Genomic DNA, 27,949 nt, shown 5'->3' with positions numbered 1-27,949 from the left:
TTTTACATATAAAAGTGCCTCATTTTCTTTTGTCTTTTGGTATCTACAGAATATCAGTCAGTGTCCCTGGCCTGGTATTAATGTGATTTCTTCTATCATTCAGAGGCAACAGGCAGTACGATTTCCCTGTGTCGATATTGGAAGAAACGAAGTTTGTATTAGGAACAGGGGAATGTATTTTATACTTAGGACAACCATTTTCACATTTGAACAACTTGAGGAAAAAGTACAATCGTATACAGATGCTTTGAATTATTGTGCAGCAGATTTCATCAGTCAGTCCTTGAAGTTGTTGCACATATCAAGCTGCTACATGGGATCTACTGTTGCTAATATTAGATGGTGAAAGGTTTTGTGAGAAGTAACAGATTTTATCTTCTGTGTGAATTTCTTTTCAATCTAACAGAATTTAACAACATGTTGGCCATTAAATCAAATCTACCCTACCTAATTAAATGCTCTCAATTAACGTGTCCTCTGGTTGCGGAACATTAAGTTATTTTACAACTTGCAGGTGCTAACCTTCATGGAATAGTTCAACTTTGTCATAGTCAAAAATACACAGAAATAAGTTTTTGTTAAACTTTTGAAGGAGACAAGAGCTTATGTAAGCTGCACCAAAGAATGACTTGCATTATGGTTCATTGCCATAGGCACTTACAGAAGTGTTTTACTCTTGGAAAAGGTTTTTGCCTTTTGTCTCAATAAGGTAAAGATTTTTTTGTGAAGTATTCTATCAGAAGTACAACACAACCCAATATGAAGTCTCACTAAGGATATTATTCTGCAAACAGTCTGTGTCGCCAGAATGCTCTGCTGTGAAAGCATTCTGGCCCTCAGCTGAAATCCACACCCACTCAATGGAAACTGATTAAGATCAGGAACTCTGCTCAAATTTAACTTCTGGACATTGAATTAGCAGATCGATGGGCTGGCAGTGGCCATGTGTAGTGTAAAGAAGGTCGGAAATTTCAGACACCACTTATAACCTTTACAATGCTGACAAATTGGCCCTGCTTGCAGTAGTGGGGGAAGGGGAGAAGTAGGAAAGGATGCTGAACCATGAAGAAAGGCAGAAGTATCCACATCAATTCCAAGCATTTCATCTGAATCAAGGGAGGACCTTCTTTCTGTTTGATTGGGGATGAGGTTTTCACGAAATTTCTTCAAAGGCAGAAACAGCTCTGTCAACGCTGTAAAGTCCTCCCTCCTAACATTTGGGGGCCAGTGCCAGATTTGGGAGAGCTGTCTCACTATTCAAGCAACAGGCTAAACATAGTCATACTCAAGGAATCATTCCTTACATTGTCCCAGACACCACTATTATCATCCCTGGATATGTCCTATCCCACTGGCAGGACAGACCTGGCAGAGGTAATAGCACAGTGATACACAATCGGGAAGGAGTTGCCCTGGGAGTCCTAGACATTGTCTCTGGACCCCATGAAGTCTCATGGTTTCAGGTTAGACATGGGCAAGGAAGCCTCCTGCTGGATACTATGTACTGTCCTCCTTTGCCTGATGAATTAGTACTGCTCCATGTTGAACAACATTTGGAAGGCACAGTTAAGGTGGCAAGAGCACAAAATGTACTCTAGGTCGAGGATTTCAAAGTCCACAACCAAAAGTAGTTTGGCAGCAGTACTATAGATTGAGCTGGTCAGGTCCTCAGGGACATAGCAGCGAGATTGGGTCTGCAGCAGGTGATGAAGGAACCAACAAAAGGGATAATCTTTTTTACCTCATCCTTACCAATCTGGCGGTTGCAGTTGCAAATGGCCATGAAATTATCGGTAAGAACGATCACCATACAGTCATTCTGGAAACCAAGTTCCGCCTTGACATTGAGAATACTCTCCATTGTATTGTGTGGCACTATGACCATGCTAAATGGACAGGCATCAAACAGAATTACCAATTCAAGTCTGGGCATTCATAAGACACTGAGGGCCATCAACACCAACAGAATTGTACTTCAGCACATTCCACAATCTCATGGCTCAGCATCAGCCTCACTCAACTATTATCATCAAGCTATGGGAGCAACCCTGGTTCACTGAAGAGTACAAGAGAGCTTGCCAGGAGCAGCATCAGGTATACCTGGAAATGGGATATCAACCTGATGATGCCACCAACAAGAGTAATTGCATGCCAAATAGCAGAAGCAGCTAAGCAATAAACAGAGCTAAGTGATCTCACAAGCAACGAATCAGATCAAAGCTCTCCAGTCCTGCCACATCCAGTCATGAATGGTGATGGACAATTAAACTACTCATTGGAGGAGGTGATTTTGTAAATATCTCCAAACTCAATGATGAAAGATCCCATCTCGATGTTGCAAAAGAAAAGGCTGCAGCTTTTGCAGCAATCTTCCGCCAGAAGTACCGAGTGGATAATTCATCACAGCCTCCTCCAGTGGAGCTCAACATCTTAGATACCAAGAAATGGTTGAAGGTACTGGTAGTGCAAAGGTACTGGGTCCTGACAATATTCCGGCAATAGTACTGAAGACTTGTGCTCCAGAACTTGCTGCTCCCCCAGCCAATACAGTCGCAATACTGGCATTTACCCAACAATGTAGAAAAATTACCCAGGTATATCCTATATATAGAAATTAGGACAAATCCAACCAAGCCAATTACTGCCCCATTAGTCTGCTAAACATCACCAGAGAAGTGATGGACGGTGCCATAAATAGTGTTATCAAGCAGCACCTGCCAGAAATAATGCTCAGTGAAGTCCAGTTTGGGTTCTGCCATGGCCACTCAAATCCTTGGTTCAAACATCAACAAAAGAGCTGAATTGCGGAGGAGAGGTGGGAATGACAGCCCTCGACATCAAAACCGCATTTGACCAGGTGACTCATCAAGAAGCCTGAGAGAGTCATACCTGACACATCGGAAGATGGTTGTGGTTGTTGTTGGTCTGTCATCTCAGTTTGAGGATGTTTCTGTGTAGGTTCCTCAGGGTAATGCCCTCAGCTCAACCATCTTCAGCTGCTTCATCAATGACTTTCCTGACATCACTAGGTCAAAAGTGGGGATATTCGCTGATGTTTGCACAATGTACAGCATCAGAAATAACTCCTCAGATACTGAAGCAGTCTGTGTTTAGATGCAACAAGATCCAAGCTGACTAGCAGCAAGTGACATTCGTGTGTCACAAATGCCAGGAAGTGACCATCACCAGGAAGAGACAATCTAACTTCTGTGTCTTATCATTCAATGGTGTTACCATCATTGAATCCTCCACTATCAAGATCATGGGGGTTACCATTGACCCCAGAAACTCAACTGTACTCACCACATAAACACAGTGTCTGTAAGAACAGGTCAAAGGCTAGTAATATTGCAGCAAGAGGTATTCCTGACTCCCAAAGCCTATCCACCAACTACAAGGCACAAGTCTGAAGTATGATGGAATACTCCTCATTTGCCTGGATGGTTGCAGCTCCAACAACAGTCAGGAAGCTTGACACCATCTAGGAGAAAGCAGCCCACTTGATTGGCACCACATTCAAAAACATCTGACCCCTCCACCACCCATGATTAGTACCAATAGTGTGTACTATTGACAAGATGTACTGCAGAAAATTCACCAAAGATCCTCAGACAGCATCTTCCAAACCCATGACCACTTCCATGTGAAGGACAAGGGCAGCAGATATGTGGGAACACCACTACCTGCAAATTTCCAGGCAAGCCACTCACCATCCTGACTTGGGAATTTTTCACCAATCTTTCACTGTTGGTGTGTCAAAACCCCAAATTCCCTCCCTCGGGGCATTGCGGGTGAACCCACAGCAGGTGATCTGCAGCAATTCCAGGAGGCAGCTCATCACTAACTTCTCAAGGGCAACTAGGGATTGGCAATAAATGCTGACGAACCAGCAATGCCCACATCCCATGAAATAATTTTTAAAATTTATACGAAGCGTCCCAATGCACATCAGTCTTAGCATTATGCATTGGTATTCATTCAGTCTTAGAGGCCTCAGGCATTCACACTTATATCAAGAATCTACCACTGGGTTATTTGTGTGTAGAAGAAAAGCAAGTGTTCGTTCAGTAAGAATGTATAATATATATATAGATATATATAAAATGGGTTTGCATACTCTTTTCATAGACATTTCTATCTTTTGTAACCTTGTCTCCCACTCAGGTATTGTGACGTGTTAGCACAGTTGCTGTACTACCTTTGTGTGATGTGTATGGTGGCAGAAATAATCACACTGCACAAGAACATCATGGTTTACACACACTGCTCAAACAGGAATCTTTTAATGACAATATCAGTGGCAAGGACAAAGGGTGAAATATAGGAAAGAAAAATTAAATTAAGATTGTAACCAGCTGACATGAAGCTTGAGTTATCATATCCTGTGCTTTACAAAGAAAGGGAAGTGAGCGATTGTACAATCTTGAGGTTCTGTGTAAAAGTTAATTGAGAGCTAGTGACAGTGCAATAAGGCTAAATTCCAATGTAATTGAGGGTTTCTGTTATAGAAACAGAAAAAGCTGGAAATACACAGTCATGTCAAATCAGCCAAATGTTGAGCTAATGGTTGAAGTGCTTTATCCCCTTAAACCCCATGCCAGTGAATTCTGAGGTTAATAAAACATTGAGATCTTCTTAACAAGTGCATTGGTCTGTCACAGTTACAGCAATTGCTTTTTTTTTACATTGATGATAATTTTTGAAACTGCAATAGTTCCAAGGAACAATGACTACAGTGAAACACTTACAAAGCCAAAAAAGTGTACGAAAGAAGTTGGAAATTAGAGTTGAGAAGGAGACTGTCATATCAGATGTTAAAAATATGTGCGTAAAGCCTCCCCACATCTGGGAGCTGGTAGAGAGCTAACAGTGTAGCAGGTAGCACCTGTACAACTCCACAGTAAAGGTATAGTGAAAGATGGGTTAAATCACAAGAAAAATCTCAATTCTCTAACTGGAAAGTTGTGAAATTTATGCTGGCAGATGAAACCCATTTTGAGATTTCTGTTGGCTCATTGCCACAAGATCAGCTATTTTTGCCTCTTATAAGAGCACATCTATTCAATAGGAGATTAAACCCTGGCATTTCAAACCCTGCAACATCATGTTTTTTCTTTAAAAACATGGGGGTTTTCTTTAAAAACAAATGGGGGTAATGATATGTATCTTCCATCCCAGTATAACTGCATGTCTACTAAAACTATATGGCATCTGCATGTCTGAGATTCCATGTTCATTTAGGAACATTTCATTCTAATTAATGTCATTCCTTGCTGCAAATAATACTTTATAAAAGACCTTCTCACCAGTTTAATCTGCAAATGTTCAAAATTTGCTTTTAATAAAAATTTATAAGCATGCTCTGCGGAAACAGACTGACCGTGAAAATTGAGAACAAAGAATCCTCCTCCGGAGAAGTCACTGTGAAACTTGATAAGAACCTGATTTGTGGTGCTGTAAGCTGATTCCAGAGCTGTGTTGCCACTGAAAATGCCTAGTTGTAGAGCGGTCTGGTCAGGCCCATCCCTGCATAACGAAAGAAGACAAGTGTGCCTGAAAATTAGTGACAATATACAATTATCGATTTTTACTCATGATTATATGGTTGCACTGTTTTGTTTTTTGAACTTTTATGTGTCAGCTACATATTAAAAACAAACTTTAGCAACATTAAGATGAGTTGTCTGTAACAGATCATCGATATTCATATCGCTCTGCACATTAAATCCATACACATCGTATTTAATCTCTAGCAGAAAAATTAAGATTTGTCTCAAATTAGTAACTTTGCCAGTATTTTGAAATTTATATCAGAGAAGGCTTCAAAAATCCACATGAAAACAGTTGTGCAATATTCCCAGGGCTAAACTTGTCTTTCCAAAATCCAATCTGTCATTATTTTGAAGATAAATCCATAGAAGAATATTTCAGACAGCAAAGTGATTAAATAATTCTGCTTAAGTTTATTGCAGTTATCCAAGTGATGCACCATACAATAATACTTTCCAGGATCATCCATTTGGCTTGAGAGCTTGGAATTCAGTAATAGTCTTTGTCTCTAGCTTTAAATCTTTAGTTGAGATGTTGTGCTCCTGTGTTTCTCAGATAAGATTAATCATACATTCAGCAGAAGAACTTGGTCGAGGCATGGATCTTGCCAGGCAGCTGGAGAACTGATGAGAGGTCCATGCTACCGCTTCTGGTAAAGGTCCTCTGAACCAGATGCCAATCTGGCAACGTTGAGGCTATCGGTAGGCCTTCCTCTGAGGGGATGTCTTGCTGAACAAGAACTGCTGAACAACCAAAGGTTGACTGGCAGGATGCCAAGGAGGCTATGGCTACTGCTGGTAGAACAACACTGGAATTGCAGGATTGTGGAGAGTCCAGAACAAAGTGAAGTCACTTGTGAAATGAGCCACAGGCAAGGATGTATAGTGGTTTCCACGGGCAAGCCTAGCTCTATGTTCAGTCATCCATCAGGCACCCAATGACTTCCGTCATCTTTGCACCTTCCAAACAGAGTTATCAAGCTGACCCCATAGGTCAACAATAACACTGAACATTAAGTCAAGGTTGACGTTGGTTTTTCATTGAACTTCTATTAACATAGGAGCAAAATCTCAAACAGTGCTTAATCTGACCTTGAGAATAAGAGCTGCGAGATCATTGCCAAATGTGACCTCAAGATCAAAGCCTTCTAACATCATTTCTGTTTGTCAGAAAATTATATTTCAAACATTTAGACAAGCAAGAGATGCCTGATGTTAAAAGGTGAATTGCTGGCTAATAAGCAAACTGGAACAGAGCTTCCTGGGTATTGTTGTGGAGGGTGAGATACACAGTTTGCTTAATTAGGCAACATAGATGAATGAATATTTCAAACATTTATCTGTTTAACATTGCACCATTTGCTAAATTTATTAAGTTTGAAGGTTCCTCTTCTTGAGTTCTCTCCCCGAAGGCAGGTTCTTGAAGATTATTTGTCAAACTACAATAACATGTAGAAGCTATATAGTATACGGAATTATGCTTTTACTTAGGGTATAACCACTGAGCACGCATGAAAGAAGCTATGTCATTATGATCAGATCACACGAAACTGGAGCCCGGAGCATTTGGGATCCAAGTAAAGTGCCCTCAGTTTCTATTTCAATATATTTAATAAAACCAGTTGTTGTTCATCTTTCAGATCTTGTACTACTGCAGAGTCAGGCATCTATTCTGTCTCGGTTGGAATGGAGTTTGAAACCTGTGCTATTGGTATTAATCTGCTTCACACGCTAGTCATTTGGCCAATTGAGCTAAGCAGCTCACCTTAAGTAGTCAAGAATATTCATTGCCAAAGACAACATAAAACAGAAGTTACTTCTAAAGTCTTTTTTTCTGTCCTTCCTACACCTGAGCAAATCATTAACACAATGAAGACAACATTAATTTCTGTTTCAGTTTCTAAAGCAATAATTGAATACCCAGTTCTGGAGATGGGTCACTGAACTTGAAATGTTAACTGTTCTTCTCTTCATACTTGCTATCAGACCTGCTGAATTTCGCCATCAATTTCTGTTTTTGTTGTATCAAATACCTAGTATTCTCTCAGTGCACATCTTTGGTTTATATGTGATAACTACATAAGCATAACAAGAGACAACTAAAGCAGAATAAGTACCTTGTAAAATTCACATTGACAGCTACTAAAAAATATGAAATGGATTTCAGAATTTATGCTGGGTTTCCATCAACTGACTTGAAAACATTGTTATGGCCCAGTGCATTTTCTAATTATCCTGAATTCAAAAAGAGTTAGTTCATCGTCCCTGAATTACTTCAAGGAGTTCTCAGGTGAGACAGAGAGAGAAAGAGGAAAAAGAGGAGGAAGTAAGCCAAAAACAGAAACAGTTGATGAGAAAAAGGAAGTGAGATAGAAAAGGCAGCCAAATAAAATAAAGTGAAACTGAAAGCATGCATGAAGAGAAACAAGAAAGAATGAGATGGAATGCAGACATGAACAACAAACAATGCAAAATTGACTTGTAAATTGATATTGCTTATTTTAATTTTCTGTAATTTTCTGCTCAAAGTCAAGACGGTGGATGCTGTCACACCCTCCAAGCCCTTTTTAAACATATTAGACATTTACACATTTCTGTGTTGATAGAAGTACAGTGAAAGATTAACTTCAACCTTGACTTAATGTTCAGTGTTATTGTTGACCTATGGGGTCAGTTTGTTAACTCTGTTTGGCAGCTATGGTCACAGTAGTCCCAGCTTACGAGCTCATCTTGCACGACTTCAGTCTGAACTTTCACTATGACACACACACTTTTGGTGTAATCTGCTTGGACTGTAATCAACCAACATTGATCATCAGATACAGCAGCACATTTGGATGCCCATGTGTCGATAGAGTTGGCTCCCACTTCCATTCTGGAAGAGACAGACATCAAGGTTTGAATTATGCGCCTTGGCATTGATCACAGACTTCACAATTTAGTTATGCACTGTCTTTTTTTATGCATTTTTTTTCTACTGGCATTAGGCTGAGGTGCTCATCAGAATCCTCTGCAGCAGAGTAATTCATAATCTCACCTTCTGATGAACTGGTACCTATGTTAACTTTGCTTCCTGCCCTGGCTGCAGACTAATCCTGGAGCTCTCACATGCAGATCTTGCCTCTATATCCTTGAAATGACCAGTGACAATATCTGGGCTGTAGCGGTGAACTGTGCTTCCACTGACTGGCCAGGTTGCACTTTTTTTGGGCTATCTGCCAGGAGAAAAGCACAAGGGCAAAGTCTTTGATCCAAGGAAAGAAAGGAAGTAAAAAGTGCAAGATTGTACTAATGCATTAAATCTGCACTACTTTGGAAAAGGGAGATGCAGTATGGGAGAAGAAAAATATATTATGAGCATTGTCTCATCTTCAACGATTTCAAAGGCCTCTGACTGTGAAGTCAACAACTGATGTCCCAACAATGGCCAACACAGATTCCTCCCTGTGCATTTGAACATGGCAGTCCTGGTTCCTCCCCTCTGGTTGGCTCTTGCTGCCTCTAATGATGTGTCATCTTGGCCTGCAAGAGTACAGCAAGTGTATCAGTAGATGACTGAGTTGAGAACGTGAAGATTGTATTCCAAGATGGTGTTGCAGTTATCTCAGTCTGAGCCACCATCACAGTTTAAACTATGGCAGCTTGTCAACTTCCATGAGAATGGACTCCTTCAGTCATCAGGTATCTGATCAGGAGAGTTTAAGATTGAACCCTTCCCACAGTTGGGCTCAACGTTTGATGCTTTCCACTGAAAGGAGAGAATGCAAGTCGAGAAAGGTAGTTGAAAACAATGGCTGATCTTAATGAGCTAGAAGGGCATTTATAATCCAATTTCTACTGGCCTTTGAAAAGTCATTACCATGCAAGTTCTGTCATCAAGTAAGACAACATTCATTAACCCACAATTTCATTGTTCATATGTTATAAAAATCAACATTAATACTTCAGTTGAGGATTTTAAAAAATACGAGGTGGCAATTTCCCCTTGGAGACACTTTGAATGTAACTGCAGCAATCTCATTCTAAAATATGAAACTGCTTTGAAAATTATCTTGGAAGAAATGTATTGCACCGCGTCCAACTTCAACAAAATGGTATCACTGGGGAAACACTAGGTGTAAACTTCATCTCTGCAAATTGACTGATCGTGTAACAGTACATTTATTGGACAGACGGAGTAAAGGTTACCCAGGAGTGATTAAAAGATAATGTGATTTAGGGAATTCTAGTGATCTCGATGGTTAAAATAAAACTCAAGTACTGTATAACTGTACCAATCCATTTTACAGCAAGATTATTATTTTCAACTCAATCCAGGATAATTACTGAGTCCACAATAACAACTTTGTTAGAATGCTTAATTAAATGGATACATCCGTTGGTAATGTTCATAATTAAGGATTAATAGATTAAAATTATAATTTCATTTCAAATTTAACCATTAACAATCAAGTATCTCTCATTAGAAAAGTATATGAAAGAGACAGTCCTATCAATCAGGACTCTTCATCTCACACGTCACTCTATTTTTCTATTTATAACATGTATTGTATCTCAGGAAAATATGTTTGTGCAATGTGGAGTTTTGTCCTGAGATAAGTAGCTGTATTAACAGCACAACACTGTAATCAACAAGGCTCACAGCAATTATCGAATGTGTCATCTCAGTTCCTAAATAAGGAGGAGATGATTGTGTAATGATAATGTCAATGCACTCTTAATCCAGGAGTACAGGTGAATGTTTTTAAGACATAGATTCAAACCCTACCATGGCAGGTTGTGAAATTTAACATCGACTGAATGAAGTAAAATAATTAATTATTCTGAATTTAAATCTTGCCTCAATTACAATGACCATGAGAACTATGGTCACTAATTTCTTTTTTGTAAATAATCTATCTGGTTCACCTATGTCCTTTCGGGAGGGGAATCTGCTATCATTACCCAGTCCTTACATATAACTCCAGATACAGAACAATGTCTGTAAATCTCACTGCCTTCTGAAATGCCACTCAGTTCAAGGGCAATTAGAGATGGAAAACAAATGCTAGCCTGTCCAGTAACATCCATATCTCATGAAAAAAATAAATCACACAACATCTTTCACCATTCAAGCACATGACACATTTATTTGCAGTAGACTGTAGTTTTGTTTTTGCACTAGTTAAACTAGTTTACGAATGATCAAATCTTCTGACTAAACTAATTCTAAGTGAAATTAGTCTCATTCCAGTGTCAAGTTAAGCCCCATGTGGGACTCAATCTGCATTTAGACACAAAACCACTTTCTATGAACAGTACAACTGGAGGGCAAATCTCCTCAAATGCACTTCAAGGAGGGGGAGGCATCTGATTTGCTGGCAGTCAATGGGCCCATCTGTTATATCTCCTCTGAGCTGGTGTCAACTTCTCATTTTTAACCAATACAAAAGCTTTTGCTGGCATTTATTTTGTTTCAACCCAAAGGCACCTGATGACAGCGTGTATCTCAAAACCTATCAGAATCCAGCTTCTAAAACAATCACGGTCAGGTTGCAGCTGTACAAAACATTGGTTAGGCCACTTTTTGAATATTACGTTCAATTCTGGTCTTCCTGCTGTTGGAAGAATGTTGTGAAACTTGAAAGGGTTCAGAAAAGACTTACAAGGACGTTGCCAGGATTGAAGACTTTGAGCTGCAGAGAGAGGCTGAATTGGGAGGAACTATTTTCCCTGGAATGTCAAAGACTGAGGGGTGACTTCATAGAGCTTTATAAAATCATGAGGGGCATGGATAGGGTAAATAGACAAGGGCTTTTCCCCATGTAGGGGAGTCCAAAACTAGAGGACATAGGTTTAAGGTGAGAGGGGAAAGATTGAAAAGGGATCTAAGGAGCAACTTTTTATCTAGAGGATAATGCATGCATTGAATGAGCTGCCAGAGGAAGTGGTCGAGCCTAGTACAATTACAAGCATTAAATAGCATCTGGATGGGTATATAAATAGGAAAAGTTTCGAGGATATGGGTCAGTTGTTGGGAAATAGGACAAGATTTATTTTGGATATCTGGTCGGCATGGACCGAAGGATCTATTTCGATTCTGTAAATCTGTAAGACTCCAAATGGCCAACTTTTAATTTTTGTGTATTGCATTATTTTTAAAGAAGTGCAAGATCAGGATTTGAAAACTGCACAAAAAAAGCATCTTAGAACAGAGAACATTAAACCATAAGATATAGGAGCAGAATTAGGCCATTTGGCCCATTGAATCTGTTCTGGCATTTGATCATGGCTGATAGGTTTCTCAACGCCATTCACCCACCTTCTCCCCACAACGTTTGATCCTCTTACTAATCAACAACCTATCTTAAATGTGCTCAATGACTTGGCCTCCATAGCCTCCTGTGGCAATAAGTTCTACAAATTCTACACCCTCTGACTGGAAAAACCCTTTCTCATTTCAGTTCTAAAGGAATGTCCCTTCACTTTGAGACTTTGCCCTTGGGTCCTCTGAGAATAAACTTCTCAACATCCCTTCTTTCTGGGCCTCAGTATTCTTTAAGTTTAAATTAAATTCCCCCACCCCCCCACCTCATCCTTCTAAACTCCACCGATTACAGACCCAGAATCCTCAACTTCTCTTCATATGACAAGCCCTTCGTGCCTGGGATCATTCTTGTGAATTTCCTCTGGTTCCCTCCAAAGCCAGCACATCCTTACTTAGATACAGGACCAAAAAGCAGGTCAAAGAAGGGATGTGATGGAAGCTGAGGAGCTGGGAAAACAGCAGCAATCTTCTGGGAAGGAAAATGAAGGAACTGAGCAGGAGGACTATCACTTTCAGTATGATAAGGTGCTCGATAGCTGTGCAAAATCAGTCAGGGTTTAATCAGCACCCGATTCCAATCAATGTGAGTTGGGTGAAGCAATCTGTAAATTTACTGACAGTATGTTTGCTGTTGCATGAAAGGCTGTCAGTCCCAGCTTGGTCCCAAAAGCAAATGTCACATTTGGTATTTGTTTTTGTTTCATTTCTTGAACAACAGGCGGAAAGGCAAAGTTCATAGTTTCAACTGTTTGAAGGCTCTCCTTTCTTCAAGTAAAAAATTACGAGATATTCAACACTGGGCATAGAGGAAAGCGTAGAACTCCCTTAAGCAGTGTTCTAACATGATAAAGCACTCAGTGCAGGGCAGCACAGTGATTCACTGGTTAGCAGTGCTGCCTCACAGTGCCAGGGACCGAGGTCAAATTTCACCCTTCGGTGTCTGTCTGTGTGGAGTTTGCACACTCTTCCTGTGAACAGTGGAACCTCAATTATCTCAATACCAATTATCGGAATATCGGATTAGCCAAAGGAGATCTTAAGGTCCCGATGGAAACATTACATCAAAGACGCGTCTCCAACAGTGATCGTGTCTTTTGTTTACAGTGTTTAAACAGGCACCGTCTCCAAATGACTGACTGCTCGCCCTCTCTCACTTTCTCCCCACACTTTTCCTGGAGTTCTACACAGGGGTTTACCCTAAACCCTCCTTCCCCACACGATCTCTCTAACATTGTCCTGTAAGGGCAAAGGTGGAACCTGTCAAAACAGACGTGTGTGTGCTATTTGGAGACTTATCACACAAAGGCAACTGCAGCAGCAGCAGTCTTGTTGGTGTACAGTCCGGCTGCCCCAGAGAGGGGGCAATGTTGGACAGGGTTGGGGGCAGGGGGTGGGGGGTGGGGGAGGTGTTGCATGGGACGGGGTTGGGGGGACGGTGTTGTACGGGCTCGGGGGCAGGGGAGGCGCAGGGTCAGGGCGGAACCTCATGTGGTGTGCGCTTCTGCAGTCTCCTGAACGGGGTGCAAACTTTAACAACTCCAAGCCCCAGAAGAAAAGCATTTAATCAATTAACCAGATAATTGATAGTCCAAACATAGTGCCCGCCCATCACGTTCAGATAATCGAGGTTCCCTTGAATATGTGCATTTCCTTTGGTGCTCTGTAATGTACATTTGTTTTTCCAATGAATTGCTAACTGTGTACTCTTTTTATCTCCCTCCTTATTGAAGCTTAGTTAAGGCCTATTTGTGGCTGGTATTGTTTGACCTGGTGTTTTAAATAAGTCACCCACAGTAGAAATACCAAAAGGCCCCAAGAGTGGTGAATAGGTTGGCTGCTGATGAATCTACATGATAGCAAAAATGTGGCATCTTAAACCATAGTGCATACATAATGAGCAAAGCGGTGGTCAATTGTGAAGGATAATTTGCTTGAGCTGACAGAGAGAAAGCCTTCATGAAGCTCACTAATGTACATCCATCCAAGCAGCAGCAGATCCCCCTCTGGGATAAAGGAGCCTGAGAGTACAAGTCTACCTGGCATCTCTATTGAATGGCAATACCACTGATGGGGCGGTGGCTTTTATTGGTATTGTCTGATTCCAAGTCCTAGTTGATGATAGTGGGGATGCTTTTCTTTGAGAATGGCAACAAGTGAAGATGCTCTCAAGCCCCAGGCCTTGTTGCCTTGGCTTGCCCCCAGGCACAGCTGCCCACTTCAGTAGCCGTACACTATTTCAATTTGCAAATCATGACCACAGTGCATACCCCTCTCTCAGAAACAAAACTAAGGTGAGAATGGGGTTTGGGGGGCAGTCTCACAACTTGCAAGTCAGGAAAGGGCCTAATTTGTGACTTGCAGGTCAGTGTGGAAATTCTGAATGCTAATCCCACTTGTAGCAAAAGGAAACAAATGGCATTTAAATATCAGGAATGTCATTGCAAATTCAGAACAGATTGGAAATCATCTGCAAAGTTGGAATATCCTGAAAATAAATATTGGTTCTGCGACACAGTAAACAATATCCGAGGTAGTTTAGTTTTGCTCTAACTATGCAATACTGTCACATTATAACAGCAGCCATATTTATCAAGTGTAGTGGCTTAAACATAATATGAAGCATAATTCAACATTTTGTCCTTGCAATATTAACATTATACTTTAACAATTATGTTCATTCCACATGTAATTTTGTTTGCAAGTAAATATAGGTCATACCATACAGCAATGTAGTCGTTCACTGGTTCTGTCTGGAGCAGTGTGAAATTGATGTAAATCCCATGTCCTGGAGGTACTGTAATGAGCCAACTACAATCCATTGAGTTTGGATATTCATTTGGAAACCCAGGGGAGTAGATCGTGCCATTTCGAGATGTGATGTTGAGGTTACAGGGAGCTTTAAAACAAACAAAACATGCAACACATTTAATCACATTGTCAATCAGTAGATATATATATATAACAAAAACTTTCATTTATCATGTGTCTTTCCCAGCATACTGAAAGAATTCACAATCAATGAAGAACTCTTAGAAGTGGAATCACCTTTGAAAGAAATAAATGTCATAACCAATTTCTAAACAGCACGCTCCCACAAACAGCAAGTGGTAATGATCAGATTGGCTGCTTTTGGAACGTAGATCAAAGGAGAACAGCTGTCAGATCACTGAAACTAACTCCCATGTTCTTGCTTCAAATGGTAAAATATGTCCTTCAGTGTAAAAACAAGTAGGGTCTCAGAAAAAAAAGACTCATTAGAAATTCAGCACCTCTGAAAATGCAACACTTATGGTATTGCATTGGAACACCAGCATAAACGAAGTGACCAAGTACATGGAGTGTGACATGAGTGCTAACAACTGAGCTGGAGCTGAAACTTACACAGATCTTTGACTTCTGTTGGAATTTTAGAAGTGGCTGCACGGCCTAATTATGAACATAGAAACAAGGAGTAGGAATAGGTAATGTAGCCCCTTCAGCCTGCTCCTTCATTTAATAAGATCAGGCCTGATCTCACTGTAACCTCAAATCCAGATTCCTCCCACCTCAATGAACGTTCACCTCCTTGCTTAAAGTAATCACTCCATTTTAGGACTCTGCTTCTATTACCTTTTCAGGAAGAAAGTTCAAAAGACTCACAACCCTCTGGGGGAAAACAGAACATGCTGCATCTCTGTTTTAAACTGGTTTACTCTTTACTTTGAAATGGTAACCTTCAGTTTGAGACACTGCCGTAAGAGGAAGCATCTCCTCCATATCTCCCTTGTCAAACACACTCCAGTATCTTATATATTTCAATCAGGTCACATCTTATTTTTCGATATTCTATCAGGTAAAAGCCTCACCTGTCCTCATTTCCTCATAAGACAACCTGCCAATTCCAGGTATTAGTCTTCTCTGCACTGCTCCCACCACATTTGCAGGGAGAAAGTGAGGACTGCAGATGCTGAAGATCAGAGTCAAAAAGTGTGGCACTGGAAAAGCACAGCAGGTCAGGCAGCATCTGAGGAGCGGGGCAGCCAACTTTTCCAGCATAAGTTCTTCAGGAATGTGGGAAGGGGGGCGCACATGGGGACTGAGAGATAAATTGGGAGGGTGTTTGGTTGCTGAGAGGAAGGTGGCTGGGAATGCCGTAGGTAGATGAAGATGGGGCGAAAGTGATAGGTCGGAGCAGAGGGTGGAGCGGGTAGGTGGAAAGGAAGATGGATAGGTAGGACAGTTTAAGAGGGCAGTACCAAATTGGAGGGTTGGATCTGGGATAAGCTGGGGGGAGGGGAAATGAGGAAACTGGTGAAATCAACATTGATTCCCTGTGGTTGGAGAGTCCCTAGATGGAAGATGAGATGATCTTCCTCCAGTCGTTGGGTGGCTAGGATTTGGTGGTGGAGGTGGCCCAGGACTTGCATGTCCTTGGCACAGTGGGAGAGGGAGTTGAAGTGGTCGGTCACAGGGCGGTGGAGTTGTTTAAGGTGTGTGTCCCGGAGACATTCTCTGAAATTTCCATAAGTTGGTGTCCTGTCTCCTTGATGCAGAGGAGACCACATTGAGAGCAACGGACACAAAAGATGAGGTGTAAAACCTACGCACACACCTACCCCCTCACCTCCATCCAAGGCCCCAAAAGATCCTTCCATATCCAGCAGTGATTTTCCTGCACATCCAAACACCTCATCTCTTGTGTCCATTGCTCATGATGCAGTCTCCTCCACTTCAGGGATGCCAACTTGCAGAACGTTTCAGAGAACATCTCTGGGACACACGCACTAGACACCTCGTTTTCCACCTAGGTAGCCTCCAACCACATGGAATCAATGTCAATTTCACCAGTTTCCTCATCTCCCCTGCCCCACCTTATCCCAGATCCAACCTTCTAAGTCAGCACCAAACTCTTGAACTGTCCTACCTGTCCATCTTCCTTCTTAATTTCTATCTGCTCGACCCTCTTCTCCAACCTATCCATATCACCCCCACCCCCATCTACCTATCACATTCCTGGCAACCTTCCCATCAGCTCCAACCCTCTCCCATTTGTCTCACAGCCCCCTTTGGCCTCCATGACATTCAAGGTGAAGAGCTTATGTTCAAAACGTCGACTCTCCTGCTCGTCAGATGCTGCCTGACCAGCTGTGCTTCGCCAGTGCCACCATGTTTGCATCCTTCCTTCAATGACCTGTGGCTGAAGGGGAAATCCCATTCGCTAAACATGAAGACCATACCAGCTCAGTACTGAACCAAGAATACATTTCAGTTTCTCACCTTCTTGAAATGGTTGGTGAATGTGAGCTTCAATATAATCCACTGGACCTACCTTTATGCCAATTTGACAAAGTATTCTGTGCTATTCATACTTCTAAATAGAGAGGTATGAATAGCAAAGAATACTTTGTCAAATTTTATAAAGAGGTGCCTGGAAAAACCTAATCTCTATTCAGTTGATAGACCATCAGAACACAATGGTGGAAAAATTGTGTACCTCAAAAGCCCAAAAAGGTACTGGCAGAGCTACCTCTGCAAGATACTACAAATTCATTAGAAAGATAGACATTCAATCATCTGCTTTATCACTCAAGTCTACATGCCTGATGAAGCACAGACCACATTCGATCAGCTACATTGGACAGGCCATAGAATTCTCCTACATGGGGGACATGGGACACTTAAAACAAGTGCTTGACTCAGAGCTTTGACATGGCAAGTGAGCCACAGGTGGGCAGACAGAGTGTTTCAAAGCCCTTCCTGAAAACATCCAACATACCCAACAACACTTGAGAAACCTTGGCCTAAGACCACCCAAAAGGGAAAGGAAAGCATCTGGGAAGGATCTTGTCTGACAGCTGATGACAAGCTGAAGTCAAACATTAGCAAAGAAAGCAGCACGTGGCAACTCAGACTTCCCACTCTTCCATTCCCCCAAACACTGTCTGACCCCATCTATGACAGAGACAGCAGATTTTGTATTAGAGTCTTACCCACCTGAGATCTAATTTTTAGGATGGAAGCGAGTCATGACGGATTGCCAAAGAGAACAAGAACCAACAGATTGATACTGTACACGGTATTCCAGATGTTGTCTCTCCATTGTAGCATCAGACATCAGAAGATGCTGTGACAAGTGTAAAACCTCATTGGACAACTTCACAAGAAATGCTGGTTAAGGTACTGTACAATGATTCCCACATCTTCACACCAAGCAAAGACTGCAAGATTTACAAGATCATTTAATTTTCATCCAAGCTCCAATAGTTTCACCCTAGTGTTCTTGGGGAGATGCTTGTTTATTATGGAGGCTGTCTACATATCAACATCGACATTACTCTTGAAAGTTCCAGCTGTGTCATGCTAACTTGGAAAAACTGGATTGAAGACATCATCCCAATCCTTCACGTTCAGTGGAACTGACAGCAAGTGTGCTGAGGTATTCTGGAAAGATTCCAATGGCCTCAACGTCAAGGTTCTCCATAAATAGGTCTTCAAAAGCAAAGCTATGATGGTCTCAGGGCACAGATCAGGAAAATCCTCAACCACATATAAAGGCAAAGAACTATCAGCTTGTTGAACAGTTGAGCATAAATTCCTGACTGGGACTTAAAACTTTGGAAGCAGAAAGCACATTGCCATTGGTCAACTGTCACTTAAAATGAATAGTGCTCAAAGAACGCATCAAATTGGATGATTAATGGATCTTAATAAATTGTATGCTGTTCTGATTCAACAAGATGTCAGCAGGTTCCTTATGCTCTTCATCTGGATAAGTGTCAACAACTCTATCATTATCAATATCATCAAACCAAGCAGGTATTTTATGAACTTTATTGAAATATTAATGGTCTTGGTCTGGCAGAATGCTATGCAAGCTGAGCAAAAGCTTATCTGTTCATCCTGATTGCTCACACAATGGCAAGATACCTGTCTTGTGAGTTACAGAATTTGACCTTGTTGTGTGAAGGTCTAATGGTCCCATACTTCTAGGGAGGAGGAAGCCATGGCATGGAGAGTGCTGGCATCAGCTATTGAGTGCATTTCATCGAATAATTAATGTAAGCAGTGCGAGATTGCTGGCTTATTAAATTTCTAAGTGCATGACCTGAGCTTGAGCTATTGTGCCTCTTCTTCACTGGGCTGGAGTGAATAAGTTGTTGCCTTAACGAACCACTTTGCTCTCCAGTGGGAGTGACAACTCTTTATCAAGAGGTAGACAATAACACTGAGCCCACCTTTTGGCAAGGGGTAATCCTCAAAAATGGCCCACAGACATTGATACACATTCTCAGGCCTCTCATCTGATAGCAATTCAAAACCAAATGGTCAAACTTCAGTTAAACTTACCACCAAACAAAAGTACATTATAAGGACAGAAAGGTGGCCATGCTCCCAGGGGGACCATGGACACCCTGTCACTAGTGAATCATAGTCACATTGATGGTTTCCCTCAATGGAAGGGACTCAAATGTTAAAATCCAGCTAGTCAGGTCAGGAATCCATAAAACTGTATTATCACATCAATTATGACCTGAGAGGGAGTATTAAATGAAACAAACAGGTTGAGGTAGTTTTGCAAAAAAAAACTTCAATAAGCTGAGTTATGCTAATCTTTGTGGAATAAATGCCTTAAATTCTGTCAGCAAAAGTAATATGTCCTTAGGATACAAATGAAGTCAGTCAGGCAGAGTGGCATACCCACCTACCTATGCTGAAGATTTCAAACTGATCATTTTCCTTCTTTTATCTTATGAATAAAGGAACACTGAGATTAATCTGAAATGTTACTGTGAATTACACTGTACATTGCACATTTTAGTGGTAACATTGGCACTTCAGTTTCAGTATTTGCATATCCATTCAGCCTAAGTCTTCTGAACTTATATTACTTACCCAAAAGAGTAAAATCTGTTGTGATGTCCTTATACAACATCAGTTATATTACTACCAGAAGCTATAAAGTGAGAAAGCCTGATAAGTAGTGCAGTTTCTAAATATGACACGATGCAGTTTATGTGACATGAATGAATCTCATCACAAATAATCTTGCCATATTGCTTTGGTTTGTTTCAAGAGCAAATAATAATTATACCAATAAAGAAAATTGGGCAATATGAGAACATTCTGGCTATAGCACAAGTTTAGATGCCTGCAATTTTCAAATTTCTAATTGTGTATTTAGCAGGAAACCATTTTTGGGCTAGAATATGGGAGAGCTACATGGGGAGTACAGCTCATACCTTTCATCAGGTTTATAGGCCACTGAAACACTCTGGGAAGAAAGAAATCAAGTTTGAAAGTGAGACACTTGATGTTTGTGTTCAGATTATCATGAAGCCTTTTATTCAATTTATCAGTTGCTTCAACAATGAAAAATGTTCATCCATCTCAGTGGTTGCATGGCCAATTCACCTGACTTGCACATCTTTGGACTGTGGGAGGAAACCCACGCAGACACAGGGAGAATGTGCAAACTCCACACAGTTGCCCAAGGCTGGAATCAAACCTGGGACCCTGGTGCTGTGAGGCAGCAATGCTAACCACTGAGCCACTGTGCCAGTTGGTGAAATCTCCATTGACATCTATATCTGCATTCCAGAACACATAATTGGGGCCAATGTTCTCATGTATAAATAGAATATCTCCCCTCCAGGCAAAACTTATTCAGCTTCTTTAAGGCCTCACATGTAATGGTATCTTTTTTTGGATCCTGAGAACATTGAGAAGTTACTTTGGTAAAGACCCCTCCCACCCTGGTTATACTCTATTCCACCGTCTTCTGTCGGGCAGAAGATATAAAAGTTTGAATGCATGTACAAATAGATTCAAGAACAGCTTCTTCCCTGATGTCATCTGGCTTTTGAAAAGACCTCTCACATATTCATGTTGATCTCTCTCTCTATATATATATACCTTCTAGAACATAGAACATAGAACATAGAAGAATACAGCGCAGTACAGGCCCTTTGGCCCTCGATGTTGCGCCGATCCAAGCCCACCTAACCTATACTAACCCACTATCTTCCATATACCTATCCAATGCCCGCTTAAATGCCCATAAAGAGGGAGAGTCCACCACTGCTACTGGCAGGGCATTCCATGAACTCATGACTCGCTGAGTGAAGAACCTACCCCTAACTTCAGTCCTATATCTACCCCCCCTTAATTTAAAGCTATGCCCCCTTAAAGTTCTCTATGGCTGTAACACTCTATTCTGCACTCTGTTCTGCTATCTGATGCACAGTGTATGGTATGGTCTACCTGTATAGCGTGCAAAAAAAAAATCACTTTTCACTATATATGACAGTGCATGTGACAACAAGAAATCAAACTCATCTCAAATAGCTAACTCTTCTAAGGGGCAAACATTCTGCAATGTATATGGCTCACTATGATCATCTGGTGTCACAGCTTTAGTGGGGTATAATGGTGTCATGTGCTCTTCGTGCCATCTTCTCTGGTGCTTTTTTTTACATTCCTATGCTACAGAAGCTATGTTGTCATTGGTAGATTTTTCAGCCACTATTTATCATCACCTCTCAGTTCTGCACTGTTCTGTTAATGGACTACTATTTATCACTCCAACTTTTTTCTAGAATGAGCTCTTCCCTGGAATGCCACAAGTCTGATATTGAACAACAGCAACACTGACTTCAATGAATTCTCATATTAATTCTGCTACTGGACCTCCACAATCTTATTCTTCAGTCAGCCTGTATACAGGTATTTCATAAAATCATCTCGTCATTCACTTGGTGTCTGAAACCTTCTGTTGAATTTGGTCCTTCCTAGAATCGTATACTTTGTTTGAAATTGTGGTGGAAGGCTTTTAACTTAAGATTATTTAAAATGTATCTGTAGACTCAATTAAGGCTTTGTCAGACAAAAACATCAGTGGCTACTCTTCCTGTGGAGAAAAATAATGTGTTGACCTGTTATTGCCCAAATTTGTAGCAATTTGTTACCTCAAGCATTTTTTCTCCAAAATACCAGTTTTGATTTGAATGTGATCCTTCCATGTGTCCAAACCTCTCAGATCATCTAACTCAGGATTCATGGCTTTTCTAAATGGTTTTGTGGTTCAGCTGATTTTCAAATTACCTGATGCAGTCACTTTCTTTTCCTGGGAACTTGTAAGTTAGACTTTGTTGTTATTTCATAAATGTTGTGAAGCGGCTGAAAATTGCTTTGCTCTAAGTTAGCTCAATAATCCCTTCACATTTTGCTGAAGTATCATGTACTTGCAGCCCTATCTTGGTTTGTCTTTCTTTGCTAGGTCATAGTTGCAACATATGGTTGTACCAACCCTGAATTTGGTCTGCAGGGCTTTAGTTTTAAGCAGTGCTTGCTAGGGATCTGGTTTTGCTAGCACTAGCTATCCATTGCACAATTAAAATTGCTTTCTGCCTTTTCCATGTCTTTTCTTGGTTCTTTGCCTGAGAACCTGCAATCACTGGTTTGGGATTTTCTTCACGAGCTACATACTTCTTGATGCAGTTTTGAATGGGTTTTAAATTAGATTTTCTGACTTTCACTGCCTCCATTTTGTCAATCCAGCACCTTTGGTGCTTCTCAACTTTGTATTTTCTAGGTCTCACAGTTAGTCTTCTTAAAAGTTGAATTTCCAGTCCATTGTATGTCGGCTTATCTAGCTTTGGAGTTGTTGGATTGTTCAAATAACCACCAGCTTATTGCATAATAAGGAATGAAATATAGCTGTACCTAAGTAGGTCTTAATGTGCTGAAGCCATGATAATTTCCCATCACCTCTCAGTCACTTATCCTTCCCCATCGTAGAAGATACCGCTTATTCTTACAACAAAGACCTCCATCCAAGTGCGACAAGTGAGAATATATTGCCAAATGCTAACAAGGTCACAAAAGCACTGAAAGGTTGGACTCTATTTCCTGTCAGAGATTGTGTAATTTTGCAGTTGCCATCATCAAAGCTCCATCAATGTACTGCTGGTATATAACCACTGGAGTTTTCATGCATCTCCAAGGATGAGGTCTTGAAAACAGCTTTCATCCTGCACTAGTTATACCTCTGATAGAACCACACAGCTCTAACAGAGTCAGTGTGGGTGGTTCCTCAGAGACAAGGGCTTACTTCCAAGGCCATGAGATGCTACCTAAATAACCTGACTACTGATGAACAGGTAAAGGTACAACCCAAAGCCAAATGAGTAGAAGAGCTGTGATTGAAGAACCCACTGGCTTGTTGAATATAGGAAATTTGGGAGCATTCTTTAGCATTCATTAGCCATTCACTGGAACAGTCATCGCCGTCCTATGCAGCAGACTGGAGTTGCTGGAAAAAAAAGGTAATGAAAAAAAGAAATGAATAAAGAAAGTACCTTCACATTTTGGGAATGGATGGTTCCAGTTCCTGTTGATCCCATGATGGCACGTAAGAACATGTTGCCCAATCAGGATGTAACCAGGGTAACACTCAAATGATATAGACTGACCCACACTATAGTCAGAATTAATGATAAATCCATTCTGAAATGGTCGTGGATCAGGGCAACTTTGAAGCTCATAAGCTAAAAGAAATGACAATCAGAAGGTTAGTAGCAGGTAATAAAGAGGTAATCAGCTTGTAAGGCCATCCTTGAATATTTCAATTAAGTTCCACCCATCTAACGTAATGATATTCCTCAAAGCTTAAGTTCTTCCCTTGACACCCGAGGGGGAGAACAAAAGCCGTAAAGGCACATTTAAAATGATTGTAAAGGCACTGAGGTTTAATATTTTGCCTTATGATCTCTTATATGTCTGACTCTTAATCCAATCAGGGAGGAGGTGCTTAACATTGACTATGAAAGAAACACAATGAGTAGAGTTCCTCTCATACAGTTCCAAATTTGATCTAGACTCACAATGGACACAGGCTTAAGACCATGTTAAGTGTCACAATTATGTTTAACTTTACGATTTAAAGAGAACAAAAAGGACAATAAAATTGCAATAAATTAAATCACCCTCAAATTTGTGTCAAGTGGAGCTTTGAGATAGTTGAGAAAGCCCCATGTGGCTGATTTGCATATAAATGTATTCTGTGCCAAAAAAAAGAAAAAAAACATGACAAGTATGTGTAAAAATGTAATTACTTTTCAATTTGTTCCCACCTTACATGGGCCTGATCTTATACAGTAAAAGCATTGAGAAACATTGGGAATTGCTCTGGAAAAATACAGTAAATGTTTTATGCCGAACACACTGTCTTCAGATGAGTCAGCTAAGTTGTCAATGCAGTCAAACGTGTTTACAATTTTTTTTTTAGCACTGCAGTGTGAAATCCTGAAGCACCTCAATACCCTAAGTAGCATCAATAAGGGAAACAAGCGGCTTCATCGGACTTTTTGGGATCGAGGGATAGTTGACACGCTTCCCTTTCTTCTGTTGATGCATTTTGCTCATTTTCTTGATCCATCCTTCAAAAGTGCTGGAGGTATTCCTTCTGGTTTTGTTACTCTCATACTATGTCGGTGGTGACTAATAGTCAAAAGTCAACATATCTTCTCGGACTTTCCTACCACAAAAAGGTTTTCAGTGCTATCCATGTTGGTGTAGACTATAGTAGTGGGTGAAGTCTTCGTTAATTCTCTTACCACCATTACATGTTTCATCTCTCAATGTTAAAGGGCAATCTGGCAAAAGACAGTGAAACAGTCCAGTTTTATCTGTGTTAGAATTTATCCCTTGGTGCATTCCCATTCAGGACTTTGAGAGATCATTTTGCAACTATTACAATCGCCTTGCCCATGATTTTGCATTCTAGCATGGCCTGAATCCCCTCCAGTTAGTTGGCTTGGTCATACAAAGCATGTGGGCTAGTTTGTTTCATGCATACATGCAACACTCTGTTCAAAATGAGGTGAACGTAAGACGTTTAAAGTGAACATGAGATGTCTGCTTAGTGTATGTGCCTCTTAATAGATGTCACATGACTACAACTGACAACGGGGGACATTTGTACATGATTCCAAAGAAAGTTTGGCTCACTTGGAGTTACCACTCCAGAATCTTGGCTTATCACAGGTATCCTTTTGTTGAGTTTTCTATTCTGTTGGTGGAAGAGGCTAACAACTTCAGCATGACCGGAGTTTCACGTTACCCAAATTGGACTCATTTTGCATTAGAAAAAAACTTTAAAATAAATATTTTTATGTCAGTCTCCTTTCCCTAACATAGGTTATGCAGTTTCCGAATTTGTGGGTAAGGCAAGGTACTCTGCTCTCACTCTCACTGCACACTTCTGTCTGAAAGAAAACTTATTAGTTTCCCAATACAAGATGGAAACCCAGACTCCAACTTGCATCTGCTAAACCTTAAAAAATTTAGCAATTAAAAAAAAATGCCAGATCATTAAGCTGAAACAATCTTTTGCAAAGAAATTGTTTCAGCAAGAGAAGCCTTAAAGAGAAAATAGAAACTGTGTGCATTGTATTTCCCTTTGTTCTAGGAAAGCAGTGAGTGGGTGTAATTGATTTTCATGTGGGTGCACTAGAGTCAGGATATTAAATTATGAATTTATCTCATGCATCTAAATTAAAAAACCTTTGAAACTTTTGCAGCATTTCATTTTGCTATTATATTTGTATTTCTTGCTGCTTTCCTCATCACTATCGTGCTGCTGTAAATTTGTTTTGTCTATATAAGCGCTTAAAAATGTGTTGCTGGAAAAGCGCAGCAGGTCAGGCAGCATAAAAGGAACAGGAGAATCAACGTTTCGGGCATAAGCCCTTCTTCAGGAACCGAAACGTCAATTCTCCTGTTCCTTTGAGGTTGCCTGATCTGCTGTGCTTTTCCAGCAACACATTTTTAAGCTCTGATCTCCAGCATCTGCAGTCCTCACTTTCTCCTTTGTCTATATAAGGACAATTTCAAAATAACTTTTATCTTTGCAAGTATAGGAAAGTTCAGTGTACAGAGTATTCACTAAGGTTCTCATATTTAATCAAAGAAATAATGAAACTTCATTATGCGTTGTAACTTAGAGGCTACAGATTGTAATGATGCCTTTACTGGCTCATGAGAGATATTTGCACCTTTCAGTTAATTAAACTGAGACTTCTTATTTTTGTGCTGTTCTGAAAAACTCAAAAAGTAATTTTAGCATCGCTTAGAAATTATTAGAGCTGATACCATACAATAATATTAAATAACTTTGGAGAAAAAGGTATCAGCCAACCAGAACTACCAACACAGATTTATTAAATCAAAGTTGTGTCTCATAGAAGTGTGACATGCATTGGGGAAATAATGTTGTAGGTGCTGTGTTTATGAAATTTCAAAGAAAGGTTTTTTCAGGTCGAAGCAAAACCGGTGAAAATTAAAATAAATAATATTATTGGAAGTGACTATTTAGAATCTATATTAATGACTTGGATGTGAGGACATAAAGTAATATAGACAAATTAAAACAGATGGGAAAATAGTTGCAATAAAAAAATAAATTTACAATGGATATGGATAGGTTAGGTGAATGAGTCAAAATTTGGCAGATCAAGTTTAATGGGAATCAGTGTAAGATTGTCCATTTTGGTCAGAGGAATTGAAAGGCAACTTATTATCGAAATGTAGAGAAATTTCAGAGCGCTTCAGTGCAGAGGAATCCTTGTGTGGAGAAGGTGTCCTCAGGCATGAATAGCAGAAAGTTGGTATGCAGGTATAGCAAGTAACAAGGAAGGCAAATGGAATTCTGGCATTTGTTGCTCAAGGAACAGAATGTAAGTATTATTGCACAAAGCATTAATGAGAGTATTGCATACAAATTACTTGAGGTGTGATGTATTTCCAGTCGAGACAATACAGAGCAAGTTCAGTAGTTTGATGACAGAGCCAAGAGGTTTGTCTTAGAATAATGATTTGGAGGTGCTGCTCCGAAAGCCGATGCTTCCGAATAAACTTGTTGGTCTATAAACTGGTGTTGTGTGATTTTTAACTATGTCTTACAAATAGAGATTGAGCAGTTTAGTCCCACACTCTCTGGAGTTCAGAAGAATGAGAAGAGATTTAATTGAAGTATATAAGATGCTAAGAGGGAGGGATTGACCAAGTAGATGTGGAAGGGATGTTTCCTCATGTGGAATGAGAGATTGTAATATTAGGATAAGGGAAGCAGATTAAAAGCTGAAATGAGGAGGAATTACTTCTCCCAAATGCTCATGAATTCACTAATCCCAGAGTACAGTGGATGCCAGGAGATTAAGTAAATTTGACAGATAGATAGATTTTAGATTCATATTGAGTTGAAAGATTATGCATCACAGGCAGGAAAGTTGAGTTGAGGCTGAAATGAAATCAGTCATGATAACATCAAATGGTGGTGCAGGTTTGAAAGGCTGAATTGCATACTCCTGCTCCGAGTTAATACATTCTTTCTGAACAACACAGAGAGACCAGTCAAAAAACAAACATTATACATGACAGAAAAGATCAGTTTTGGCTGCAAGCATTGAAACTGGGATTACATTAAGGCTGTTAGTCAATTCTAAATACAATTTTTTAAAAAAAAATTTGGAATATCGAGCAGAATATCAAACGTTCACTTGTTCACAATGATTGTGCATGGTTAATAGTGAAGGGGACTGCAGACAGCTTGGCATTTGTGCAGATAGACAATGAGATTTTTTTTATTCTTGGAATTCTTGGAAGCTTTGTTAGCAAGACCAGGTGACACACATCAAGATGAAGAACAAAGTGAAAGCTTGTGTACTCAAATGTGAAACTTTAAATTTCAGAAAGGGAGCAAAAGGAATTAATAATTCAGTTTGACAACTCTTAAAGAAGTGGAAGGTGAACCAATAAAACTATTAAAAGTAATATACAATTGGATAAATAGGGTTCTGAGGAACACTTGAAAGACAAACAGATCGTGACAAACCAACATTAATCATTAGTTTAGCTACCATTAGAATAGCTGAAAATATTTCCACAGATTAGAATTATTTGAGGAGGTAACGAGCAGGTTAGACCACAGGGAGCCAATGGATGTTATCTATCTGGATTTCTGGAAGGCCTTTGATAAGCTGCCACACTGGAGGCTACTGAGTAAGATAATGGCCCATGATATTAGAGGCAAGATGGATGGAAGATTGGCTGTCTG

The 27,949-nt window shown here is 40.3% G+C and overlaps 1 protein-coding gene across 1 annotated transcript in view; it reads right to left on the bottom strand.

Annotated features, from left to right (window-relative positions):
* LOC122548600 (CUB and sushi domain-containing protein 1-like) overlaps positions 1-27,949 on the bottom strand; it is a 2,366,391-nt gene that overhangs the window by 231,701 nt on the left and 2,106,741 nt on the right. Inside the window, exons 43-45 of the mRNA XM_043687435.1 lie at positions 23,193-23,381; positions 14,575-14,752; positions 5,381-5,526 (exon numbers count right to left, since the gene is read on the bottom strand). Coding sequence (XP_043543370.1) covers positions 5,381-5,526; positions 14,575-14,752; positions 23,193-23,381 — 513 coding nt within the window. The remainder of the gene's footprint in view (positions 1-5,380; positions 5,527-14,574; positions 14,753-23,192; positions 23,382-27,949) is intronic.

This window comes from Chiloscyllium plagiosum, chromosome 3 (genome assembly GCF_004010195.1).
Source record: "Chiloscyllium plagiosum isolate BGI_BamShark_2017 chromosome 3, ASM401019v2, whole genome shotgun sequence".
NCBI classification, from domain to species: domain Eukaryota; kingdom Metazoa; phylum Chordata; class Chondrichthyes; order Orectolobiformes; family Hemiscylliidae; genus Chiloscyllium; species Chiloscyllium plagiosum.
Note: the sequence above shows the minus strand (reverse complement) of the source record. Positions and strands in the feature narration are given on the sequence as shown.